Raw genomic sequence first — 22903 nt, 5'->3', positions numbered from 1 at the left:
CAAATAATTTGTAAGCTATATGGCACCTGATTTGAAAGGCTCGGGCTGCGGTTGTGTAGCGATTGTAGTAATGACCGTGGTGGTTTGCATGTCCTCGTTGCAGCGATTTTCACACTCCGGCTCCGTTGCAAAGTTGTTACCGTTGCCGCCACATCCGCCGAAGTAGAATTGACGACATCTGTTTCATAAAACTCAAACTCAAACAATCTTTACTTCATAGGTAAGCAAATTATACTTGAAATCTTCATATTGATTCATTTATCCTAGTCGTAGACCTACTGTTCACATAGACTGCACATCATACGCACGCTATTGTCATTTTACGCTTGCGTGCAGCATGCTTGCATCCAGTGTTGCCAGACCTTTTGCGAAGTTATTTGCCAATTTATGTGTGTTAAGTAGCCGACATTCGTCCAAGCTATAATTCTGCTTGCTGCTGGACATTGGGGAATATGAACTTTCTTATTTCCCCAATAATGCCCCATACGTAGAAATAATCAAACTCTCGGATGAGTTATTTTATAACTCCATTCCTCACAAAATCCCCAATAAAATTTGTAATTCCCCAGACATTTTATTAAGTAGCCTAAAATCGCCTTTTCCTATTTCAAACATAACCTAAATAACACCGAGTCGCCGATCACTTTTTTAGTCGCCGCGTGACCTCTCAAAGTAGCCTAAATGGCGAAAAATCGCCTAATCCGGCAAAAGTGCTTGCATCTTGTGTAGAAATGAACGGATCTGAGTCCATTGGAGCGGCGACGCCACATTTGCGTTCGTCATACGTTAGTCATGAAGCTCGATTATAATAACGTAGTGGAGTAATTTCACAAAAACAACTGAATATCATGCTTGTCAAACATCGTGACATTTAATATTTTAAAAATTACAATTATTAAAGCGATATGTCCAATAGCTGTAAAAGTTACATGGCTAGTGAAGAAATAGATTTCTCATAGATGACGCTACGGCAAAAAAGTCGTTAAACACCAAAAAAAAAAGACGTGGAACAGCACGTAGAATAATTTTACATATTTTCTTTTTCAATATTTATTTCAAATATCATAGATCGAGACAACAGCAAGAATGAAACGAGTCAGTACCATAGATTTTTGTAATCCAAGACGCAGCAGCGTAAAGTTTTTGTTTCACTATGGTTTTAAACCTCTTAGGGTCTTATTCCAGAACTCTACTAGAAATCATACTCAAGTCCTTGTCATTAGGGTCGTATTTCCAGTGCTTGAAATCATACTCAAGTCCTGACTTGAGCATTGAGTAGCTACACTTGCGATTTATAGGCCGCGCGACTGCATCGATGCAATCGGCTACAAATCCCAAGAGTACCGATGCAATCGCGCGTTTGCATCGATGAAGTCGTGCGCTTGCAAATCGCGCGTGTGTGTAAAGGTGAACGATTAGCGACTGCATCGCTACTGCATCGCGTTCGCTCTTAGAAGGCAATTTCGGAAGACCACCATAAGCCATAAACCTCTTTTTCGGTGTTCTACCAATAATATTTTATGTTTATTATTGCTGTTATTATCATTTTTATTTTGCGGCGACACACTTCACAGACCTAAGACCTAGCTACTCATAGTACAGGGATCCTAGTTTGGGAGCTAAGCACATCTCTGTACATATTTTTCTGTATTCTGCAATAAAGTTATTTTTTTAATTTTATTATAAAGACGAATAATTTTACTTCAATTGCAAACATTCTTAAGCTGGTTGGTAGTTTCTTTAGTGAGCAATGTGAGACCAGATGTTTTTAAGCATTATTTTAAATATAGCGTTAGTATAAAGTTCTGACTTTTTTGTTTTTATTTGTAACGATTATCAAAATGTTAATATAAAGTATATTAAGAGTATTAAATTTATTCATTAATAATAATAACGCACACACTCAACATAGCCCAAATGGAAACCCTGTGTCGCAGGTGCCATGGACACACATAGACAACCACAAATTACACCCAAACTCACGAAAGAAATAAATATAGGCCAAACAAATACCCGGGAATCGAACCTAGGATCTCTGCGTAGCAGACCAGCGCGGTAAACGTTCGGCACGGAGTCTGTTAATAAATTTAAAATATCACGTTATTGTTTTTCTTGTTATTTATTATTTGTGACTAAACCTGTAAGTATAAGGTTATGTTTGTATAAATAGAGCAATACCCAAACAAATCTTTTTAGGCTTAAGAGTGCCAAGTACCTAGATAAACGAATGTAATATGAGTAAATAAAATAAAACAAAGTAAGAAAAATTATATTTACCTCTTAATAGAAGTGTCATAGTACCATCTCTCCCTGTAGTCGGCACAGTCGCCAGTTAATGCTGGTAGTGAGCATACATCTTGCACTGCAAATAATTATACCATGTTGGTTGTTTTTTTAACCCCAGATGCAATAAACACGGGAGTCATACGTTTGAAGCGTCTGGTATGTCTGCCTGTGGCATTGTAGCTTTCAAATAGACTGATTTCGAAGCGGTTTTTGTACATAGCCAATGTTTGTTAAGATATCGCACTGCTATTACAATGGTGTTGTAACTCGAAATATGTGAAATTCAAGATTATACTATAACTTGACGTAAAGTTTCATTCTCTACAAGTCTATAAAACCTTTTTATTTTTATTATTATTTTTTCATGGATTGATTTAGTATTTTATTTTGTTTTTCTTCATTTGTGTATGTGCAATATGTGTATTTACTAATTCTGTTGTACGTATTCTGTAATACGTATACTGTTGCGCCCTCAATTAATTTTATCTTACCGTTTCCTGTAACCTGAAGGTCGCCTGGAAGAGATTGCTATGTACTAATAAGGTCGCCTATTGTACCTGTCATTTTTACTTTGTTGTATTATTGAGCATTTGGGCGTGTGCAATAAAGAATATTTGTATTGTATTGTATAAGACCGTTCGTTAGAATGTTGTAAGAAACAATTAGATAGATAGATAGAGGAGAGATATCTATTTAACTCAAAATGAGACCAACTGTACGGTGCTTCCCGCGGCCGCTTGTCTGCCTGTGCGCATAAGTAGGCAATGAAATTAGTGTTTAACGAACATTCAATTTAGACATTTAACAACTTAACAACAACGCAAAAAATACACAACCTCATCTAGCTTGTATCCTTACCAATAAAACTTTTACATACTTATTTACCTATTTAAACAATTAGGCGTCGATACTATAGCGTAGTATTGTCCCTACATAAACTTTCTGTGAGTTAGTTGTGGAGAAAACTCTCCTTACCCAAAATATGAACTTTATAAAAATATTTTTTCATTTTATTTTTAAATATATTTGGCAAGTAGGAGATTGTTTAGATGTCTGTAATAAACTTTAAACACTACGTAAATTTTAATAATCTTTCAAGTCTAGTGAGTGATTTGTTTCTCATCGATTCTGAAAAGTACACTTTTTGAGTGAATACACTATTGTATTCACTGTTCGATGTCTAAATTCCTTCCGAAATACCGTTCAAACATTTTAAAGTTGAGATAGTTAACAAAAGTTAATGCATTCTACATCAAAATAGGTACAGATACATGCAGATTTATAACCCAAAAGTTTATATCAATATCTTCCTTACCTGCATGGGCCTGTAGAAACACAGAGTGACAGATGTTTGGATATTATCCATAGATTTATTGGAAATATAATCAGATATTTGACGACTGTCGTGGTCGAGAAGCCTGCTCACCGATTTTCATGCTGTCGCCATCTCTGGTGTCCCGGGTTCGATCCCCGGCATTGTCTCGGGTCTGGGTGTTTGTGGTACCGTTGTTGTTTCCGATTTCCATTAGGCAAGTGCTTTAGTTCTTTTTTTAAGTTAAGAGCAAGGTATGTCATATTTTTTAATATTTAATATTTATGGTATTTTATATTCAAAGTTACTTTTTATGATAACTTCATGAAATAAGATTTCTAAGCCTGGTTGCAATGTCTGCAAGATACTGCAGTAGTCGCGCCCTGTAGTGGAGGTTCTCCAGCGATATTTTGTGATACAACATTTACTTAAAACCATCTACTTACCGAAAGCGTTAGGGCAAGCTTCAGTGCAGGCGTCTTCGGAAGTGAATCTGTTGTTATTTCCATTACACCCAGTGTAATAGAATGGCACGCATCGGTTCTCCGTTTGACTGAATGACCATACAGCTTGCTTCTCCGTACAATTGCCTACTAGCTGAGGCTCCGAGCATTGTGCTGTACACAGTGGTTAGTTAGGGAATTGTGTTAGTCTTTTCTAATCGAACTACAGTTAATCAATAGAAAAACCATCACCGGGAATTTTAACAAATTAATCATGCCAAGCTCAAGAAAAGGAAAGAAAAACTAGGTAAGATAAAGTAACAAAAGAAGCAAATAAGAAAGATAAGGTATTATTCTGGTGTAAATATATCTCTTGCGCAAGAAAACATTATGTTTGTAAGAAAACCTGATGGACAAATACGAAGGTCACGACCAGAATAAGACCTTCGTTGAGAATTATGGCCAATAATACCCTTTATCTAGAGGACATCCATGCCATACCGTGGAATGTTTAGACACAGCATTGAGTGTCCTTACGTTTTTGCTCGCCAGGTGGATTACAGCGCAGGTTGCAGGCGGCTTCGGAGCCGAAGCGGTTGCCATTGCCCTCGCAGCCTCCCCACACGAACTGTTCGCATTGACCAGACTCCGCGTTAAAGCCCCATCGTCCAAAGTTGCCGGCGCATGATCCTTGTTCGATCGGAAGTTTGCATACATCTGTTGTAAGAACATGAGCAGAATCTGTTAGAAGATCAATCCGTCAAGTACATGTAACCTAATTTAATGGCAGTTAAGTGTAGTGACAATAATGATTTGTATTAACAACAACAAGAATTGAAGATATTGTGCTCACCGTCGCCTCTGGCAGGTTCACAATGTTCCTGGCAAAGCTCGCGACTTTCGAAGTTGTTAGCGTTGCCGAGACAACCACCGAACACGAACTGCCCGCATTGTTCACGCGCTGAATCGAAGTACCAACGCAGGTGATATCCTTGACACGCTCCTTTTACCTTAGGTAACTTGCAAGCGTCTGAAAATCATTACAACAATATTAATATCTAAAAGTCTGATAAAATATTAAACTTTCATTTTGGACCACGCGTTGACACGCTCCAAAACGAAAACCTGCCGATACTAATTATGATAGTAGGCAAGGAATTCTTACCCTTAGGTGAAGGTCGTACGCAAACGTCCTCGCATTCCTCGGGACTGGAGAATCGGTTAGCATTGCCCTCACAACCACCATACCAGAACCGCGAACAACCACCGTACTCAATGTCGTAGTACCAGTAAACGGAATAGTTGCGGCATGGGCCTCGATCCGTCGACAGGCTGCAACCGGCTATAAGAAAATATAGAAGAGATATTGATAGAAAATAACAATACAAAAGTGAAAAAACATTAACGTTTAACCATTTGTTCAAAAGTACTCTTTTCAGTTATTATATCAGCGTTTACCTTGTCTGTTTTCTGGTACATCAGTACATCCCAAGAACTTCTCTCCTTTCGCCTCAGTTTGACCATCGGGGCAACATCCATATTTGCTCGAAGAACAGTCGCAGCCACCTTGGTCAGGTCCAGTAGCAGAAGTTTGGCCGTCTCCACAACAGCCGTACTTAGAATATTGGCACTGGCAGCCTTGTAAGTTCGGTCCTTTCGCGATGGTAACGCCATCAGGGCAGCAACCAAATTGATATGTGTTGCACTCACATCCTTCGAACTCAGGACCTAACGCTGGAGTGTGCCTGAGTAATTGAAAATATTTGAGTGTGAAGAATTAAATCGCTTTTTGCCAGGTTTAGTGGTTGACTGTTCATAATAATTATAGATCGTGGTCGTACTCTGAATTTAAGAAATATATTCGTTACCTGTCAGGACAGCAACCATGCTCAGAAAATTTACAGCCACAACCCTTATTGTCAGGACCTCTGGCGATGGTTATGTTATCTGGGCAACATCCAAAGCGGGCACGTTGGCAACTACAACCTACAACGTCGACATGTTGATATAAGCGTCATCAGCAGGATTAGAAGCATCCAAAGATATGAAGTAGTTTCTACAGTCATCGTTTTTGTTACCTTCAAGATGTGGCCCTTCAGCAGGCTGGTGGTTATCTGGACAGCAGCCATAAGCATACAGCAGACAACAGCCTTCGTAATCGGGTCCATGTGCTGGAGTCTCGCCGTCTTGACAACATCCGTAGGCAGAAGTATTGCACGACATCACACAGCCTTCCATTTCTGTACCTGAGGCTAAACGACAAAACTGTTCGTAATATTTAGACAATAAATTATTTTTATTAGAATTTTTTTTCTTTTCTTCATCATTCTTACGATAATGATATATACAATTTCAAATTGCGTCATGTATTATATAATTTTTCATACCAGTAGAAACACCATCAGAGCAGCAACCAAATTCGGTAGCACCACAAGGGCATCCATGCCCATTAGGTCCAGTAGCTTCTGTTTTGTTATCGTAACAACAGCCATATTTAGACGTAGCACATCCTGTTGGTCGTTTCGCCGGAGCTGGATTGATATTAAATCATGATTAAACAACTAAATCAAGTTTATTTTTCTCAAGGAAATAACTTCTATGCATAACAATTACCATTCTCCGGACATCCTTTTCCTTTACGACCAGTGGCTGGCGTCTTTTCATCTTTACAACATCCGTATCTAAAAGGAAAATTCGACATAATCTTCATTATTCCTTCGTTAAGTAAACTTTGAAAAATTACTATCAGATCTTACTCTTAACGTTCACTTCTTCTATGTAAGATAATCTTCTATGTAAGATAATTACATATTATATTATAACTTACTTGGATGATTTGCAAGCTGGAGGCGGTGGTGGACATCCCTCTTGGTCATTACCCTTTGCAGGTGTCTTTTTGTCAGATTTGCAGCAGCCGAAAAGTGTATCTTCGCAAGGTTCAACTGGACAACCGTCATTCTTGGGTCCAGTGGCAGGAGAGACACCGTCGGGACAGCAACCGAATTTAGATTCTTTGCAGGTCTTGGGTGTTGGACAAGCTGTTCAAGAATTATTATAGTTTTAATACTTCCTGAGGAAGGTGTCGAATTCTCGTTGATTTAACGCCTTGCAATAAAATATTATTATAACGTTAATAAATTATTCAAATTTTGCATCATCTACCTTCGTCAAAGGGACCAGCTGCAGGTGTAATATTATCAGGACAGCAACCGAACTTGGACTTCTTGCATTTTGATCTCCTCGGCTTGCATCGAGGTCTTCTAGTTGTTGCGTAAAAGTCAATCGTTGATGACCAGTCCCAGGGTGCTGGAAATGTCAAGTTTATTGAATAAGTAGGGTAAATTGGATACCGAGGTAATAAGTCGATTAAGAACAAAATAGTCCACGGCTTGTTGATCTAAACAAGAACGCACAATTTGCAAGTTAGGATGATAACGTTTGGAGAGTTTATTACATAAACTAAGTTACTCCTGGAATTATCAGCTGGCATGTCAATTGGGGATGTCTACGCTTGTAATATTGTTAGTCATATTTTTATTACACGTTGTTCACGAAGCTCAAAAAAATATGTCAAACAGGCATAATGAGATAAAAGTATAACAAGTTGTCGAGTATTTTAGTGAAATTTTTTTCACGCGCTATAAGTTTTTATTGTTTGGAAGTTATTTAATTTAATTTGCATCTTTTTCAAAAGTATACTATTGGCTTTAAAATAAAAATAAATTAACAATAAAAAAATGTATATGATTTATTTGTAATAAAACTGATCGGAATATGGAATATTTTAATTGATTCTCATAATTGTTCTATGATACGGCGTTGGAAACAGGGGCAAACGGTTTGCAAATGTGAATACCGAATAGCGGAAGCCAGAGTCACCGGATAGAGGAGTGGAGGCCGTACGACTCTATCCGACTTTATGTGCCACCATTATGGTCACGCCAGAGACATGGCGCATCATTCACTAACCGAATGTACAGGGTCGTTGGGAGCAACCTGCTGCTATGGCGTCAAGGAGACGACGAAGCAAATGAGGGAGTACAAGGTTCTAAACTAGGAGGGTCCGGCTCAGGCGGCATGCATATTTCCACCACATGCCTCTATAATTTTTTTGCTTTTTGATTTGCATCCGATGCCCTGCGGACACAGGGTACTCGAACGGAGACATTCTTCGAGCCTGGATGACGTGCTTGTGTTTCGGCAAGTCATCAGTAAAGAACGTACTAACTAGTACGTAGAACGTAGTAACTACCACAGTGATGCAGATGGTCACTGGTGGTTTTGCAAAGTGTGCAATTACGTGCTCGTGTTCCTACCGTAAAGCGAAGAGGCGAAACACTGTCAGGTTTTAGTCGGCAGGAGTCCGATAAGCCTTCGCTTACCCAGGACGTTAAGAGAACTCACTCTGTCTGGTGACTAAGTTGCAATACATCAAGGATTTTATTTCTTGCTGAAATATTGGACAAATTGGCAACACTACAAGGGATGAAAGCAATTTTTATTACAACCGCACCGTTTGCACTACTTAGGTACAGCATAAGAAAAAGATGATCTTACTTGATTCAGAAGATTCTTCAGTTGAATACAGTTCGGTGGTTGACGAGCCTTCGGACACCGTTTCTGTGGAATAAAATAAGTTAATTACGCACTCTTCTATATTTTTACAATCATTATCTATTTTCAATATCTTTACCTTCAGTAGAACCAGATTCAGTAGTGCCCTCACTCTCAGTGGAACCAGATTCAGTAGTGGCTTCAGATTCAGTAGAGCCTTCAGACTCAGTGGTACCTCCTGACTCGGTAGTAGCTCCAGACTCAGTGGATCCCTCACTTTCTGTTGTTGATAATTCTGTAGAACCTTCGGTTTCGGTAGCACCGGACTCAGTTGTTCCGACCGATGTTTCAGACTCCGACGTTTCGCCAGTTTCAGTTGTCCCAGATGATCCCCCTTCAGTAGTGCTTTCAGTTCCACTTTCAGTTGTTGAAGCTGAATAAATATGTTTTAACTTCTTTATAATGGGAATTTCCATATTATAAATAAAAGTATTTTTGAATATTCATTTCTTTTTTTGTTTGTTTTGGCAACTAATTATAATTTGTTTCATAAGTGAACTACAATGTGGATTTTTAGTTTTACCTTCGCTTCCAGATGATTCATCTGTTGCCTCACTCGTGCTACTAGCTTCGGTACTGCTCGCGCCTGTAACGTGTAACTAGTATTAGGGCGGCTAATTGGCGATCTGTGCAATCTATTGTACAATCTAATAGCCATTATAAAATCCATATAAAATAAATTTTTTCTTCTTTTCTTATAATATAATAACGCACACTCTCAACATAGCCCCGCACTAGGGAAACCCTATGTCACGGATGCCATGGACAGACACATAGACAATCACAAATTACACCTAAACTCACGAGAGAAATAAATGTAGGTCATACAAATACTTCTCCGGGCCCAGGAATCGAATCTGGGACCTCTGCGTGGCAGTCCGGCATGGTAACCGTTCGGCCACAGAGGCAGGTTGAATTATGAGTTAAGCCAGCAAGTAGCAGCAATTTACTGACCTGTTTCATCAGAGCTTGACAAAGTTACGGACTCGGTAGTACTGTCAGTAAATTCCGACGTGAGATCCGTACTTAAATCCGTAGATCCCGATGATGATTCTGACGTGCTTGAAATATCAGTGGTCGACGACCATGATGTTTCCTCCGATACAGAAGAGCTAGAAGATTCAGTACTTCCATCAGATACAGTCGAACCTTCAGATTCTGATGTGTCTGACGTTTCAGTAGTACTTTCGGATTCTGAAGTATTGGAAGTTTCAGTAGTTCCACCTGATTCTGAGGTTGCACTAGATTCTGAAGTACCAGATGATTCACTAGTTCCGCCTGACTCTGAAGTACCTGATGATTCTGAGGTTGCACCAGATTCTAAAGTGCCACCTGATTCTGAGGTTGTACTAGACTCTGAAGTACCAGAGGACTCAGTAGTTGCACCAGATTCTGAAGTACTAGACAATTCAGTCGTTTCACCAGATTCTGAAGTGGCTTCTGATTCGCTGCTGCCAGATGATTCAATCGTAATCGTTGATTCAGTATCACCAGTCTCTGTTGGTTCAGAGCCTGAAGATTCCGTCGATAAAGATTCTGTTATGCTTGTTTCTCCAGAACCTGTTTCCGTTGACTCTGACTCAAATTCGCTTGTGGTACTTGCGCCTGAACCTTCTTCTGTAAGTTGAATAAATTATAATCACCTATTTAAAAGTAAATACGAATTATTTAACGGATTAATAGATACCTGTTGAAGGACTGTCACTGAACATCATATCCTCATCCTGTAAATAAAATCATGTAGTAAGTGAACCTTATATAAACTTCTATGCATGAACTGCAAGGTAAAATTTACCGTAGATTCAGGCTCTAATTCATCCACTCCTTCATCAGGATATTCTTCGTCTTCTTCAATGCAATCTTCATCTTCGGTATCGTCCATTATTGGTGTAGAATGGGCATCGACTGGCAAAGTTTCGTCTGAAAGAGTAATTGGGAATAAGCATACAAACAATTCTACTTCAGTTTGCCGTTTATGTTATTTATGTACATTATTAACACTCGCCTGCATCACAAGGTCCGGTATTACAGTTTTGGGTAGGATCGAGGACAGTTTCTCCATTGCACTTTGTGCCTGTCTTGTTACCACTGAGACAAAGCACCGTACGGTATTGATATCCGCCACCGCATTTCTTTGTACACTGTGGAACGTCAATGTTTTCAGTTAGTACTTTAAAGACTATCATCAATCACTGTGATAAAACTATTAATGAACAATAAACTTCGGGGCATTTACCTTTTCTCTACAAAATGAGCGCTACCACCTGTTTGAAAAATAATACATTTAGGTATAAGACTAATTTTTTATTCAATTCACCTCGGTCCAAGGTCCTGCGTGCCAGTGATCGGGACATTCTTCCTGTGGAACTTCACAAGGAGCCGTGTCGTTGTACTTGGTCTCATTTTCGCAACGGCTGTCGGCTACTTTTAGTACGGCAGAGCCGTCGAAAAGTCCGCAAAATACTTTACGCGATTTAATTCCCTTACCGCAGTCTACTGAACACTGGAATCAAAGAAATAATGTACACATTTCCATAAATTATCTGATGCCTGATCGAAGTTAATTAGTGTTTATTAATAATACTGTTAAGTACTTAAGCCAGAATTAAAAACTGTAGGTTTTAAAATTCTATGTTTTAGTATTCCTCGGTATTGAATGGGTTCCCTTAATTTCTTCATAATAGAGGATCAAATTCTGGCATCTCGAGTCGCGTTTTTTATTGACGATTGTAATTGTTAATTGTATATGGCACTCACATTGCTCCATTGTGTTGCGTACCATGAAACTTCACAAGCGGGCAGTTTGGTTTTGTCGCAGGGTTCTTCTAGCACGGGTGTAGGGTGGTACGAGCAGAATGTCGAGTTGACGACAGTGCCGTCTTTCGTGGAACATTCCGCCAGGCGTGTGCGTACTTTGGATAGGCAATTGTCGCACTGGAATACAAAGTTTGTTGAGGAAAGAAAAACATAGCGGCTGAATATGAATACAAATTTTAGAACAGTCTTTTCAGTTTTTCTTTTACAGTTTTAAGTTTTACTTACCCCGCTCCAATCAGTAAGCACCCAGTCAACTCCTTCGCAAGGATGTAGCATGCAAGACTGCTCAGTGGCAGGTTTCTCTTCGGAGCATTCTGCGTCGGTCAAAACTTCCACTCGGCCGTTATCTTTTTGATGGCAGACCACTTCACGAGTCTGTTTACCTTCGCCACATAGTTTGTCACACTGATACAAAAACAAATTCGTGTTAATTGTTGTACCTTTCTACGATATCATCAAATACTTAAATAAAATAATGTTCGTAAACGCTTACTGGTTTCCATTTTCCTATGAACCATTTGGGACATGAAGCTTCCTTACTGCACTCTTGAGTTAGCGGGGGCTTTGGCAGAGCTTCGCACTCCTTGTCACCTACTCTCGACGTATACCTGAAAGTCACGCTAAAATAATGGAGCTGGATTATTTGTTCTCTAAAAAAATTACTCAAACAAGTTATTAGCAATATAGGAAAGTATGAAAGGTAAGGCAATAGATTGAAAATATTATGATAGGTAAAACATTTCTGGTGCACGAAGCTGGACACTTTGGACTCTTCTTGTTGCAAACATCCTAGAATTGAATTTAAACCAGTGTCAAGCTAGACGTGCATTCAAGCGTGACATATGAGTAATTTTGTACGACAAAGAGAGAATTGTAAAAGAAGTGAAATACAGGTTTGATAGAAGTACACAGATACTGAAAGAAGTTTTTGCAACGATTAAGCCGCTGTGCAGATTTAAGCTCTTTCCTCAACAGAGAAGAGGCTTACCCATTTGTGATAACCTTTTCACAGTACACTTCTCTGGACCTACTACCACCTTCTCCACAGGGTTTGGAGCAAGGACTCCAAGGGCCTTCGACCCAGTGCGCTTCACAAGGGAACGTGTTACAAGTCTGGTTGGTGACAGGTTTCAGGATATCATCGCAAAGGCTATCGCTGACGACATCCAGGTCTTCGCGAGATCGACATGTTACATTGCGCGTTTGGTACCCTGAAGCAAATCAGACATTTTGAAGATATTGCTTGATAGATTAACGTTATTTACTTGAAATTAATTCCATGATAATTCTTTTGCTAATTTCATTATTACGATTAGAATTTCTTTTGAATGGAGGTACATACCTCCTCCACAAGGAGCAGTGCAGTCACTGAACTCTTCATGAACCCAGTTGTATTCCTGATTTGGAGGTGGTGCGAGACTGGTGGGAATGCTGTACTCGTAGTCGATGCCTACATTCGTATCTTGTAGGAGAAGCTGTAAACATGGTACGCGTTAACGGTACAGTGAAATTTTGGTACCCAGAGATATGCACGTAAAGGAAGAGCCAAATGTTACCCGATTAGGTTTATTTATCTTTATTTTTTTATGGCATAGCTACAGAATAAAGGCATTTTTAATACAGTTGCTCAAAACGTGGTATTTTTCGCACTACAAATCGTGCGGAAAGTTGGATTTTTCGCACTAGTGCTTTTTACTTTTCCATTTTTTTTTAATTTACTGTTGTTTCAAATCTTAAGTACAGAACTAAAGAAGTTGTATATTTATTTAATATTTATGTGCTTTGTGACGTACATAAGTCATTCGTCATTAAAACTTATATTTATTTACAAATACTATATAATGAACGTATCGAGTGGAGGTCCACAGTCTCTGCCTACACCTGAATGGGTGACAGGCGAGATTTTTATGTATATATTTATTTGTTCTATGTATTACAGATAAATTGTATCTCACTACCGTGCACGGGTTCCTAAAGAAGTTTAAACAAAAGTAACAGGACTTCATAATAAGAAAAGTGGTTACAGACCGATATTACAGAAAATAAAAAAAAAACAGCACGTTAGAACTAGATTTCCATAGACTTTTAACTAATGGTTGCCGTGGTTGTATTTCATTATTTTAATATACTAGCAGAAAATGAGTTTTGTTTAAATACTGTTTTATTTTACTTTCAATGTAGTTTTTTCGCAAATGTATTAAAAAACGTCGTTTGATACACGTGCGGATTTGTCATTTTCACTTGTCTCGCGTCTTGACCCTCGCCTCTGGCTCGGGCCAAGAAGCCTCGAGACTCGTGAATAATGACTAACTTTCCGCAGTTATATCAAAAATAACTACATATTTTAGGCACTATACACTATGGACGTTTTGACGTTTTTCGTCAATACGGAAAATCGGTTTTTTCAATTATTTTTTTTAACTGACAATAAAAACAGGGGATACCGGTAAAAAACCATGGCGTCCGAAACACGATTAACTAAACTTCGGTTGATTATTAAAAAAAAAATCACGAAGTTTCACAAAATTTGAATTTTTTACAACGTTTTGTTTGGTAGGTCAATGACGTTCATCTACGGAAAAATTAGTTTAATTTGATTGTTATTAGAGATAAATTTTTTCTCCCGTATTCCGTGATAAATAAGTTAGGGGACTGTGAACTTATTCTAGAATATATTTTATTTCTAAAAAACAAATATTTAAATATCGTGTAAATTTTTCCGCGTCAACCTCACACGTTTCAACAACTCCGATGAAATGTAAAGAAGTCTGTACAGTAGCCATTATAAGCTCTACACATGTGGAAAATAGGGCTTAAACGAGAGGTTATTAATCGTATACGGGAGAAATATTCTTGACGTTTTTCAGGTTTTGCCATTACCACACAGCTGCAAGAGTGACCTGCACTGACCAAATGCGGGTAGGGAACTTCACACTTTGTCCAACTCGTTTGACATGCAGGTTGTAGTGAATCGCAGCAGACGCTAGAAATTATTTTGTATATGATACAGTCTTTTTGGGAGTTTAGTTTTAAATTGAAATTTTGAATTTAAATGTACTTGTTTTTGGCACCTTTTTCTTTATTATTGTCATTGTTTTACCTTTACTTTGCTGGTTTCAATTAACTGTAAGTACATTTTTCCTTTGTTCTTGCTCACTTATTATACATACTCGTATATATATATATATATATATATATATTATTATTAGCACCCGAACGCTATTGATACAGTCCGCAACACAGGTTTCATCTTGACGGTTTTTGTTCACTGTTGGCGAGATATATTGCTACTAAATATTCACTAATATGTCTACTTTATAAATTAATGTAAGACCTCTTAAGGATCGATACAACTTCTATATACATTTTTCAATTGGCTTTGATTCCGTTTGTAAAAAAATAAATTCTGAAATAAAGCCAGTGTTCCTGCCACTCGACTCAAGCAAAATGAACCGTATTAGCATGGGGAAAAAATTTAAATTCGAGCATAAGTAGTATCGACTCTTCATTGAGACGCAATCTTTCCACTATCGTACCACTACCGCTTTGTAACGAATTTGTTATACTTACGGAAAGGTACAAAGGCTCATTAGTAGGTCCCTGACACCGGAGGACGTCAGGAGCCGCGAAGCCTTGCTGACTACGTTCGTAGTGCCAGAGAGCACCAGCGATCTCTAGAGTGCGTGGGAAGTCGATATGGTAGTCGCCGTTGAGATAATACACGTTGCTTTGCTTCGATCTTAGTGCTGTAATTAATATATGTTTATGAAAGATTTTAAGAAAAGTTACAAACAAAAGTTACATAATAACATTTAATTCGAAATCAGCATCTAACTTTATACAACATTTATAAAATGTACCGTACACCCTAAACATAAGTTGGCGAGAGAGAGAGAGAAAGGGAGAGAGAGAGAGAGAGAGGGAGAGGGTGAGGGGGAGAGAGAGAGAGAGAGAGAGAGAGAGAGAGAGAGAGAGAGAGAGAGAGAGAGAGAGGGAGAGGGAGAGGGAGAGGGAGAGGGAGAGGGAGAGGGAGAGAGTAATTTAATTTACTCTAAGCTAAATTTAAACGAACTTATTCGTTTTTTTCGTTATAAAGCGTCACCTCTACTCCGATACTAAATATCGATTCAATATAAAGTTAGTCAATAATTATTATAAATGAAGCTAGGGTCACGGCTGACAGAACGGCATCAGCATATATAGTATAATAAGACAAGAAATATGGTAACTTCATACAAATATAGCAGCGCGTTTGTATGTGTGCGCTTCCGCCGCGTACCGTGTACAGACGCACACTTTCGCATAATTTCGCGATGCAGTAGCGTTGCATAGCGCTGGTCGTCTCACGCGCCTTTCATTATTATGCCAATGTGTGCTTCCGTACACGGCGAGAGGGGGGCGTGCACACATATGTAGTATTAATGGAGTTACCAACTAGTTATATCTAATACTAATGCAAGCGATAGGGGTATTACACCTATGGATACAAAAATATTAATTTAATTTTATTGTTATTTAAATGTTATGTATATTATTATATAGATTTGTTAATTGCGAAACAAATTGTTCAGAAATCGAAATAAAATAGATGTATACTGAAGATGTGTGTTGAAAAATCTTCGTGACAGAAGCACACGTGTAGTTTTATTTATTTCATTGAATGTAATGGTCTTTTTACAACATTCATATTTTTTTTTAATACTTCACAAGTTTATTGATATTATTAACCAGCAACTGTATTCCAAACCGGGGGTTGCACCATTACTGCTTTTGCCTGATCAATACTTACCGAGATAGTTGTTTGAATCCCTTACTTCGGCGATGTAAATACTGGTTGCTCCTTGCGGTATTATTAAAATATCGTTGTAACCTACAAAAAATTGTTCAGTTTATTATTTGCTACTAAATAAAATACATACAAGTTGATAATCTTCCCATTATAGAACAGAGCGTACATATTCCCCTTTAAATAGGTTTAAAAATTTTAAAAATATAAAAATTTGATTATGGAGTAGTTCCCATTCGTCCTATAGAACACGACGTTACCTGATAAAACGAGACAATTTTTGGCTTGGTTCCAAAGAGTAATAATATTTTACCAAATTGTTCTATACAAGAAACTAGAACCTAATATTCTTTGTGCAACATCAATGTGACAGTCACATCTGAGATCTTTGTATTAAACATAACTAGGACAGTTTTTGGAAAAAATTGATTACCATTTTGTTCTATGTCGTCAATAACAAATGGGCTCAAGTAAAATGCAAAATATATCGTCTATTCGAAAAAAAAATCATTTTGTCCGATGATTTTGTTCTTTAAAACAAATCGGAACAACTCCATCCAGATCGCTCTGAAATTGTCAATGTGTACGAAGGGTATTTTTTATGACACCAATTGACAATATTTGACGTATATATAAACATGCAGACCCTGACAAATATATAAAAAAATGAATATGGCTCCTTTGACGTGTCTCGAGAAATCAGCGCGCGGTAACACGAGTTTGGTATTTGCTGTATTTGTCGAATAGGCAAACAAGGCAAATATCTCGTCACACATGCTATCTGCACAGGGTGATTGTTTGACAAATGTATCAAATACGCAAATAGCCATGTCAAGTGCCACCATTACTTACCTTGTCTTAGTTCGTGTTCGGGAGGGATGGTGGACTTGACAGTGTGGCAGTTAGTGTTGTTTCCGCGGCACTCGCGGCATTTGTCCTCGCGAGCATTAGAACCCAGCATCATATCACAGCCGACATGCTGCGAAGAAATGTTCAATAAAATTATATTTTACATTATTTGACTGTTACTTACACGTTCCTTATTATGTTGGGGATATTCAAGGTCTAGTTTTAATCTTCCTTCTATTACGTGTTCTGACCTCAAGAGAAGTATAATAGTTGTAACGAGACGAACAAGTTGCGCGTCTGGTGATAAGCGATACCTCAACTTTTTAACTTTAAACCTCAAAGGTCTGAGGCGCGATGCCACTGCGCCCTGAAACAGCGGCAAGTCCCATGTGCCTCTAATTTCGCTAGTATCCGTACCCTTAAAAAACCGGAACACAGTAATGCTCACATTACTGCTTGGCGGCAGAAATAGGTTAAGTGGCAGTATTTGGACCAACTCTTTCACAAGGAGCTCTACTGCTACTAAATATTGAGCTAATTTTGGTGGTAATTTTCATCTGCCATGTGGCAACACTCCCGGGGCTCTGATAGAATAAACGTTCTGATTTCATTGACGTTTAATTTTCAAATGTACCAGAAGTAATTCAGTAACCTTAATATAGAAGAGGTATCTGTCTGTACATTATCCAAAGATATGATCTTTGATGTACTTTATAAAGGATTTTCTTAACTCGTTCCTTTTTGTTGTTACCAGGGCTTCTGCGCTGTGCGGGTAACAGCATACTAAGGTCTATTTTCACCAATATGTTTATTCCAACTATTAAATACAGGCTTTCATTCAACGGTACGCAATTAGTTAAAACACGAAAACCTGTTTAAATCTTGTTTTACTAATTTATTTTTACTGCTTAAAATAAACTATTCTTCATTATAATTTTGAGTAATTATTTTAAATTAGCCTCTTCCATAATGTTAAAGATAAATTTATTATAATTATTACAAAATTTAACGTGTCAAGTCACTAACAATAACACTTTATCAAAGCAAAACTAGAGGCAGAATGTTACTTATGGCGCAATAAAGTTAATGTACGTGTGTAAATAAAGAATGGTATAACTAACACATTGGTGATTCATAAATTGTCAGTTTCCATTCCTTAGCCAATAAAATAAGTAATACCGCTTACCTCATCTGGGAATCGAACCAAACAAATGTGAAAATAAACATACAGTATTTTTATGATGCTGATCGAAAGGTTTTAACTTAAAAGACGTTTTTACATTTGTTCCGTTCGATTCCCAAACGACACAAAACTTTTGAAAAATCTTTGAAGGCAGTAGAGTTCGTACAGGGAAGTACTGCTACCTTACCTATTTATGTCGCCAAGCAGTAATGTAAGCGTTACTGCGTTTCGGTGTTGAAGGGTAAGTGTAAATTACAAGGAATTTTTCAACTTAAGTCCCAAGGTAACGGACACATTGGCAGTGTGCCTCAGAACTTTGCGATTTAAAGCTCTAAGCGGCACTGGAACTGTTATGGACAGGCGTGTCGCTTACCGACAGAGACGCATGACTTGTTCATCCTATCACTTAGTATCATAAAAACATACTTACATTTAGATATAAAATAATTTCTCTATAATCTATCTAGTTTTTTTTTATAATATCTAGTGACGGGACGAACAAGTCGTGCGCCTGATGGTAAGCTACATGCCTGTCCATAACAGTTGCAGCGCCACTCAGAGCGTTAAATCGCAAAAATCTAAGGGGCACTGCCACTGTGCATCCGTCACCCTGAGACATGACATGACAAGTCCATTGTGTCTGTAATTTCATCCAGCACACTTACTCTTTAAAACCGGAACATAATAATGCTGACATTACTGCTTGGCGGCAGAAATAATAAGGTGGCAGTACTTCCCTGGACGAACTCTTTCACAAGGAGCTCTACTGCTACTAAATATCTAATGCACCTGCTACTAAGTATGCTATAAACAATATTTTAAGTACTTTCCCTCTGTGTCCCGCAACCGAGTGACAACCTGTGCACCTTGTCGCAAGTAATGTAAAACAACGCTCGACAAAATTTAAAACTGCGAGATTCTGGGAGTCAACGATCCCACGAAATTTGAGATATTGTTATTGTTCGTATCTCACCTGACAAGTGCCGTCCACGCAGACGTCGTATGACTCGTCGTTACATCTGGTGCCGTCCACCACCTTCTCCTTGTGCCGGTAGTAGAACCTGCCCCCTTTCGGCATGCAGTTCAATTCACAGGGGTTCGGAGCTTTTGTATACGGCACCCACCTGTATGGGCAGGTACACGTTTACTTTATTATCTGTGTACCAAAGTCTGAGTTTTAAATTATGGAAGTGCGATTAACAGGTAAGGTATGGTAGTTAAATGAACATTGGTAATTAATTAATTAAGACAAAAATCGTTAATTGAAATGATAATAATATAATTAATATTTATGATCAAAGGAATATTCAGGGCGTCACACGGCTATGCCAAATGGAAGGAATACCTAATTCGAACTGCATTCAACATTGACTTACAATTATATGGACGTCGGGTCCGCGCCAAAAAAGTGTCCGAACTTATAGGGCGTTAAAATCGTATACAGAGCGTCATTCACGCTTTAGTCTTCGTTTGTTCGACTGACAGCGAAGCAAGCAAAATTAGACAGTATTGCGATGACATTACAATTTAAATTCAACGATTTAGATTTTTCATATTCCTTTACATGTCACTACCTTTAAATAGGTTGACTTGGGACATTTTTTTCGTGGTTTTTGTATTAGACCCGTCGTCCATTTATTTATAAGTCAATGGCATTCAAAAATTCAAAAGACGATTATTTAAAATTCATTTTTAAATAATCGTCTGTTTGAACCGAGAATCGCACCCGCCAAATGTGAAATAAACCTCTGTAATTTTACTATACAGAGTGAAAGCTTCAATCATAACTATTTTTTTTCTTTTAGAACACATGTCATCTTAAAAAAAAGGAAGACCATGAAATTTCACATTTAATTAAAATAATTAGGTGCATTTAACTGCAACTTACAATGAAATATCATTTAAGTTATCAAATGATATTATGATCTTTTGATAATTTCGCTTCCTGTTGATTTTTTTATCTTTTTATGGTGAACTTGTAAAATAATACATCTAAATTCAGTATATAACTCCTGCACACTGTCATACCGGTTCCTGTAAAGTAAATCTTTTACAGGTTCATTTTCATGGAGAAAATTTCAAACTGAATGTGAAATTTCACGATCTTCCTTTTATTTGAGGCCATGTTATTTGGAAGAAAAAAATCCTTATGATTGGCGCTTTTAATCAGTATACTAAAATTACAGGTTTTTTTTAAACATTTTGCGGGGTTGAATCCCGGTTCAGACAGGCGATATTTAAAAAACTTTAAGAATGCAATTCGAATTGTTTTTAAAATCAAAATGAAGAGTAAAATTTTCTATCTACGGTACTTAAGATGCTTTCCCTCCGTGTGGCATAGCCTGTACACCAGACAACCGCTTTGTGTCTTTTGCGGGTTGAAGCCTGAGGCCACAGGCAAAACTTCTAGCGAACGAGTTGCCGGATCTCCTCGTAGAAACCTCCAGTGACCACAAGCCTGGCAGTTATTTCTACCAAAGAAAATTTTAGCTATTCAAAGGGGAATGCTGCCAGCCTTCGGGACACGATGCCCCAGATTACGGCATCGGAGGAAATTATCTATTTATAAATATATACATATATATAATTAGAATTTTTAATGTGTAAATCAAAGGTATATTAGACAGCCACACCAATTGCCTGGTCTTAAACTAGGGAATTGTACTATGAGTACCAGAGTAACGGAATTCACTCCGGAGCACTTCCCAGAACACTCAGACCAGAACCAAATGACAAAAGTAAATTTCCCAAATTGGTCCTACCGGGAATCAAACATCGCCCACAATGCAAACCACAGAGGTCATCAAAAACAATTTCACGCGTACTATTTACTAAAGTTTCAAGTTCGAAACTTGTGTTTTTTTAAGTAGAACTGTATGGGAATATCCGAAACCATTGTTATGTACAAATACAAGGAAACTGTCTTAGCAATCGTAGCGTCTTTTTTGTAAAAACAATATTGGCACAGTCAAATTTTTGTAGTCGATTGTCTCAGTTCCCTGCAAGGATGGACAATGAAATGCATTGTATCGAAAAAAATCAGGACAACGGAAGTGATAAAATTGTATGCAAAGTTTTTTCGTACATTAATTGATAATTTTTTAGTTCATCTGTTTACTCCTGTAATTATAAGTACTCTTACTTACTTAAGTGCATATATAAGGTGAATATTCGGTTAAGATTGCGCATTGACATTCTATATATAACGGATGGTAATAATTCAATGATTCCGTGAAACTCGAATAGCTACGAAATGTGGCCTTTGAAAAATGGTACGCAATCAACCATGCTTGTTAGCCATCAAAAAATAAAATTTTCGACGGAGATTCGAATGTTTCAAGAGCCAATAATGCATATTTTTACATACGTGTATGTGTGTCCTCTAAAGTTTTCGCCGTCGTGTTCAGAGCATTGTTGTTGTCGGAAGTCCGGGGAGCCGTCGGGGCAGTCCTGCGTTTGGCAGGAAAAGTACTTTGTGTCTCCACCAGAACACTGGGGTTGCCCGTCTGAGCTAGAAATCAAGAAAACTCAAATTCAGTAAGGGTGTGACGATGCGACCTCCTTCGTCGTCATCCCACCTTTTTAACACCCTTTTTACTGGTTCCTGGTCACTCACTTTTAAAATTTTGAATCGTTCTCGAATTCTTTTTCCTTCAATATTTTTACGTTGATTCGTTCCGTCGTCAATTTAATCAAAATTCTCGAAGCGAGAGGACGTGCTTATTTATCATTATGTAAAACTCGCAACTCCACTTAAACTGTTTTTAAGGCATTAGATATAAGTACACAAGCATAGAGCCCTCTTGGGCCTTTCTTTGCCTTCTCTTTCACTCTAACTAAGGCCTATAATAACTATGACTCTGTGCCATTTCAAGGAAGGACGTGAATAATTGTGCCAATGTGGCCTTATTACAAGGGTGCGAAGTTATGGTTCTAATCGTATTGTATTTCTTACAACTCACCCAAATACAAGACATATTCTTTTTTGGCTGGCGACACCGCCGCCACAGGTGCGTGAGCATGGAGATGTCTCCCCCCATTCTCCCCACGCTCCACTCCCCTCTCCACCGGGAATTATATATGATGCTGGTAGGTACAGACCCGCACCTTGTCTTCTGTGCCTGCTGCGGTGTCCGGAGACCTGAAATAAAAGAATACTATCAAGAATTTTGTTTCACAACTTTTACCGCAATGGCTTTGAAGCTTCAGTAAGTATTTTGAGAACTTCAGTTAGTGGGTTTACAGTTTCAGTAAGTAGACGGTCAGCTTCAGTAAGTAGACTGACACTTTCAGCAGGTAAACTGACAACTTACATAAGTTGCCTGAAAATTTCAATAAGTACACTGACAACTTCACCGACAACTACTGTCAGTAGACTGACAACTTCAGTAAGTAGACCGACACCCTCAGTAGGCACACAATAAGTAGATTGATGACTTCAGTAAGGATACTAAACCTTCAGTAGGTACACTTATTTACTAAAAATATTGAATCAATTCTTTTTGTAAAGTGTGACCATAGTGGTAGTGGAGTTTATTGGTTCATCCATTGCTCGTAGGTGCAGTTAATATCGTATAAACTTTATTTAACTTTAATGTTATTAAATAAATGCG

The 22903-nt window shown here is 38.1% G+C and overlaps 1 protein-coding gene across 12 annotated transcripts in view; it reads right to left on the bottom strand.

Annotated features, from left to right (window-relative positions):
* LOC113226569 (papilin) overlaps positions 1-22903 on the bottom strand; it is a 200847-nt gene that overhangs the window by 44989 nt on the left and 132955 nt on the right. For 3 of the 12 annotated variants that reach the window (XM_026459242.1, XM_026459251.1, XM_026459250.1), the window contains exons 3-34: positions 22253-22431; positions 21658-21801; positions 19264-19414; positions 17111-17237; positions 16262-16342; positions 15043-15218; positions 12815-12947; positions 12461-12683; positions 11966-12092; positions 11698-11877; positions 11413-11589; positions 10973-11158; positions 10661-10796; positions 10451-10575; positions 10343-10379; positions 9610-10272; positions 9179-9241; positions 8735-9028; positions 8599-8661; positions 7204-7347; positions 6869-7079; positions 6655-6722; positions 6429-6572; positions 6120-6293; positions 5910-6027; positions 5500-5786; positions 5207-5383; positions 4895-5071; positions 4579-4758; positions 4045-4215; positions 2278-2362; positions 27-178 (exon numbers count right to left, since the gene is read on the bottom strand). In XM_026459242.1, the coding sequence (XP_026315027.1) occupies positions 27-178; positions 2278-2362; positions 4045-4215; positions 4579-4758; positions 4895-5071; positions 5207-5383; positions 5500-5786; positions 5910-6027; positions 6120-6293; positions 6429-6572; positions 6655-6722; positions 6869-7079; positions 7204-7347; positions 8599-8661; positions 8735-9028; positions 9179-9241; positions 9610-10272; positions 10343-10379; positions 10451-10575; positions 10661-10796; positions 10973-11158; positions 11413-11589; positions 11698-11877; positions 11966-12092; positions 12461-12683; positions 12815-12947; positions 15043-15218; positions 16262-16342; positions 17111-17237; positions 19264-19414; positions 21658-21801; positions 22253-22431 (5353 nt within the window). The remainder of the gene's footprint in view (positions 1-26; positions 179-2277; positions 2363-4044; positions 4216-4578; positions 4759-4894; positions 5072-5206; positions 5384-5499; positions 5787-5909; positions 6028-6119; positions 6294-6428; positions 6573-6654; positions 6723-6868; positions 7080-7203; positions 7348-8598; positions 8662-8734; positions 9029-9178; positions 9242-9609; positions 10273-10342; positions 10380-10450; positions 10576-10660; positions 10797-10972; positions 11159-11412; positions 11590-11697; positions 11878-11965; positions 12093-12460; positions 12684-12814; positions 12948-15042; positions 15219-16261; positions 16343-17110; positions 17238-19263; positions 19415-21657; positions 21802-22252; positions 22432-22903) is intronic. The other 9 variants (XM_026459244.1, XM_026459253.1, XM_026459246.1 and 6 more) reach the window with 8 other exon arrangements.

This window comes from Hyposmocoma kahamanoa, unplaced genomic scaffold (genome assembly GCF_003589595.1).
Source record: "Hyposmocoma kahamanoa isolate Upper Pololo Valley unplaced genomic scaffold, ASM358959v1 192, whole genome shotgun sequence".
NCBI lineage: Eukaryota > Metazoa > Arthropoda > Insecta > Lepidoptera > Cosmopterigidae > Hyposmocoma > Hyposmocoma kahamanoa.
Note: the sequence above shows the minus strand (reverse complement) of the source record. Positions and strands in the feature narration are given on the sequence as shown.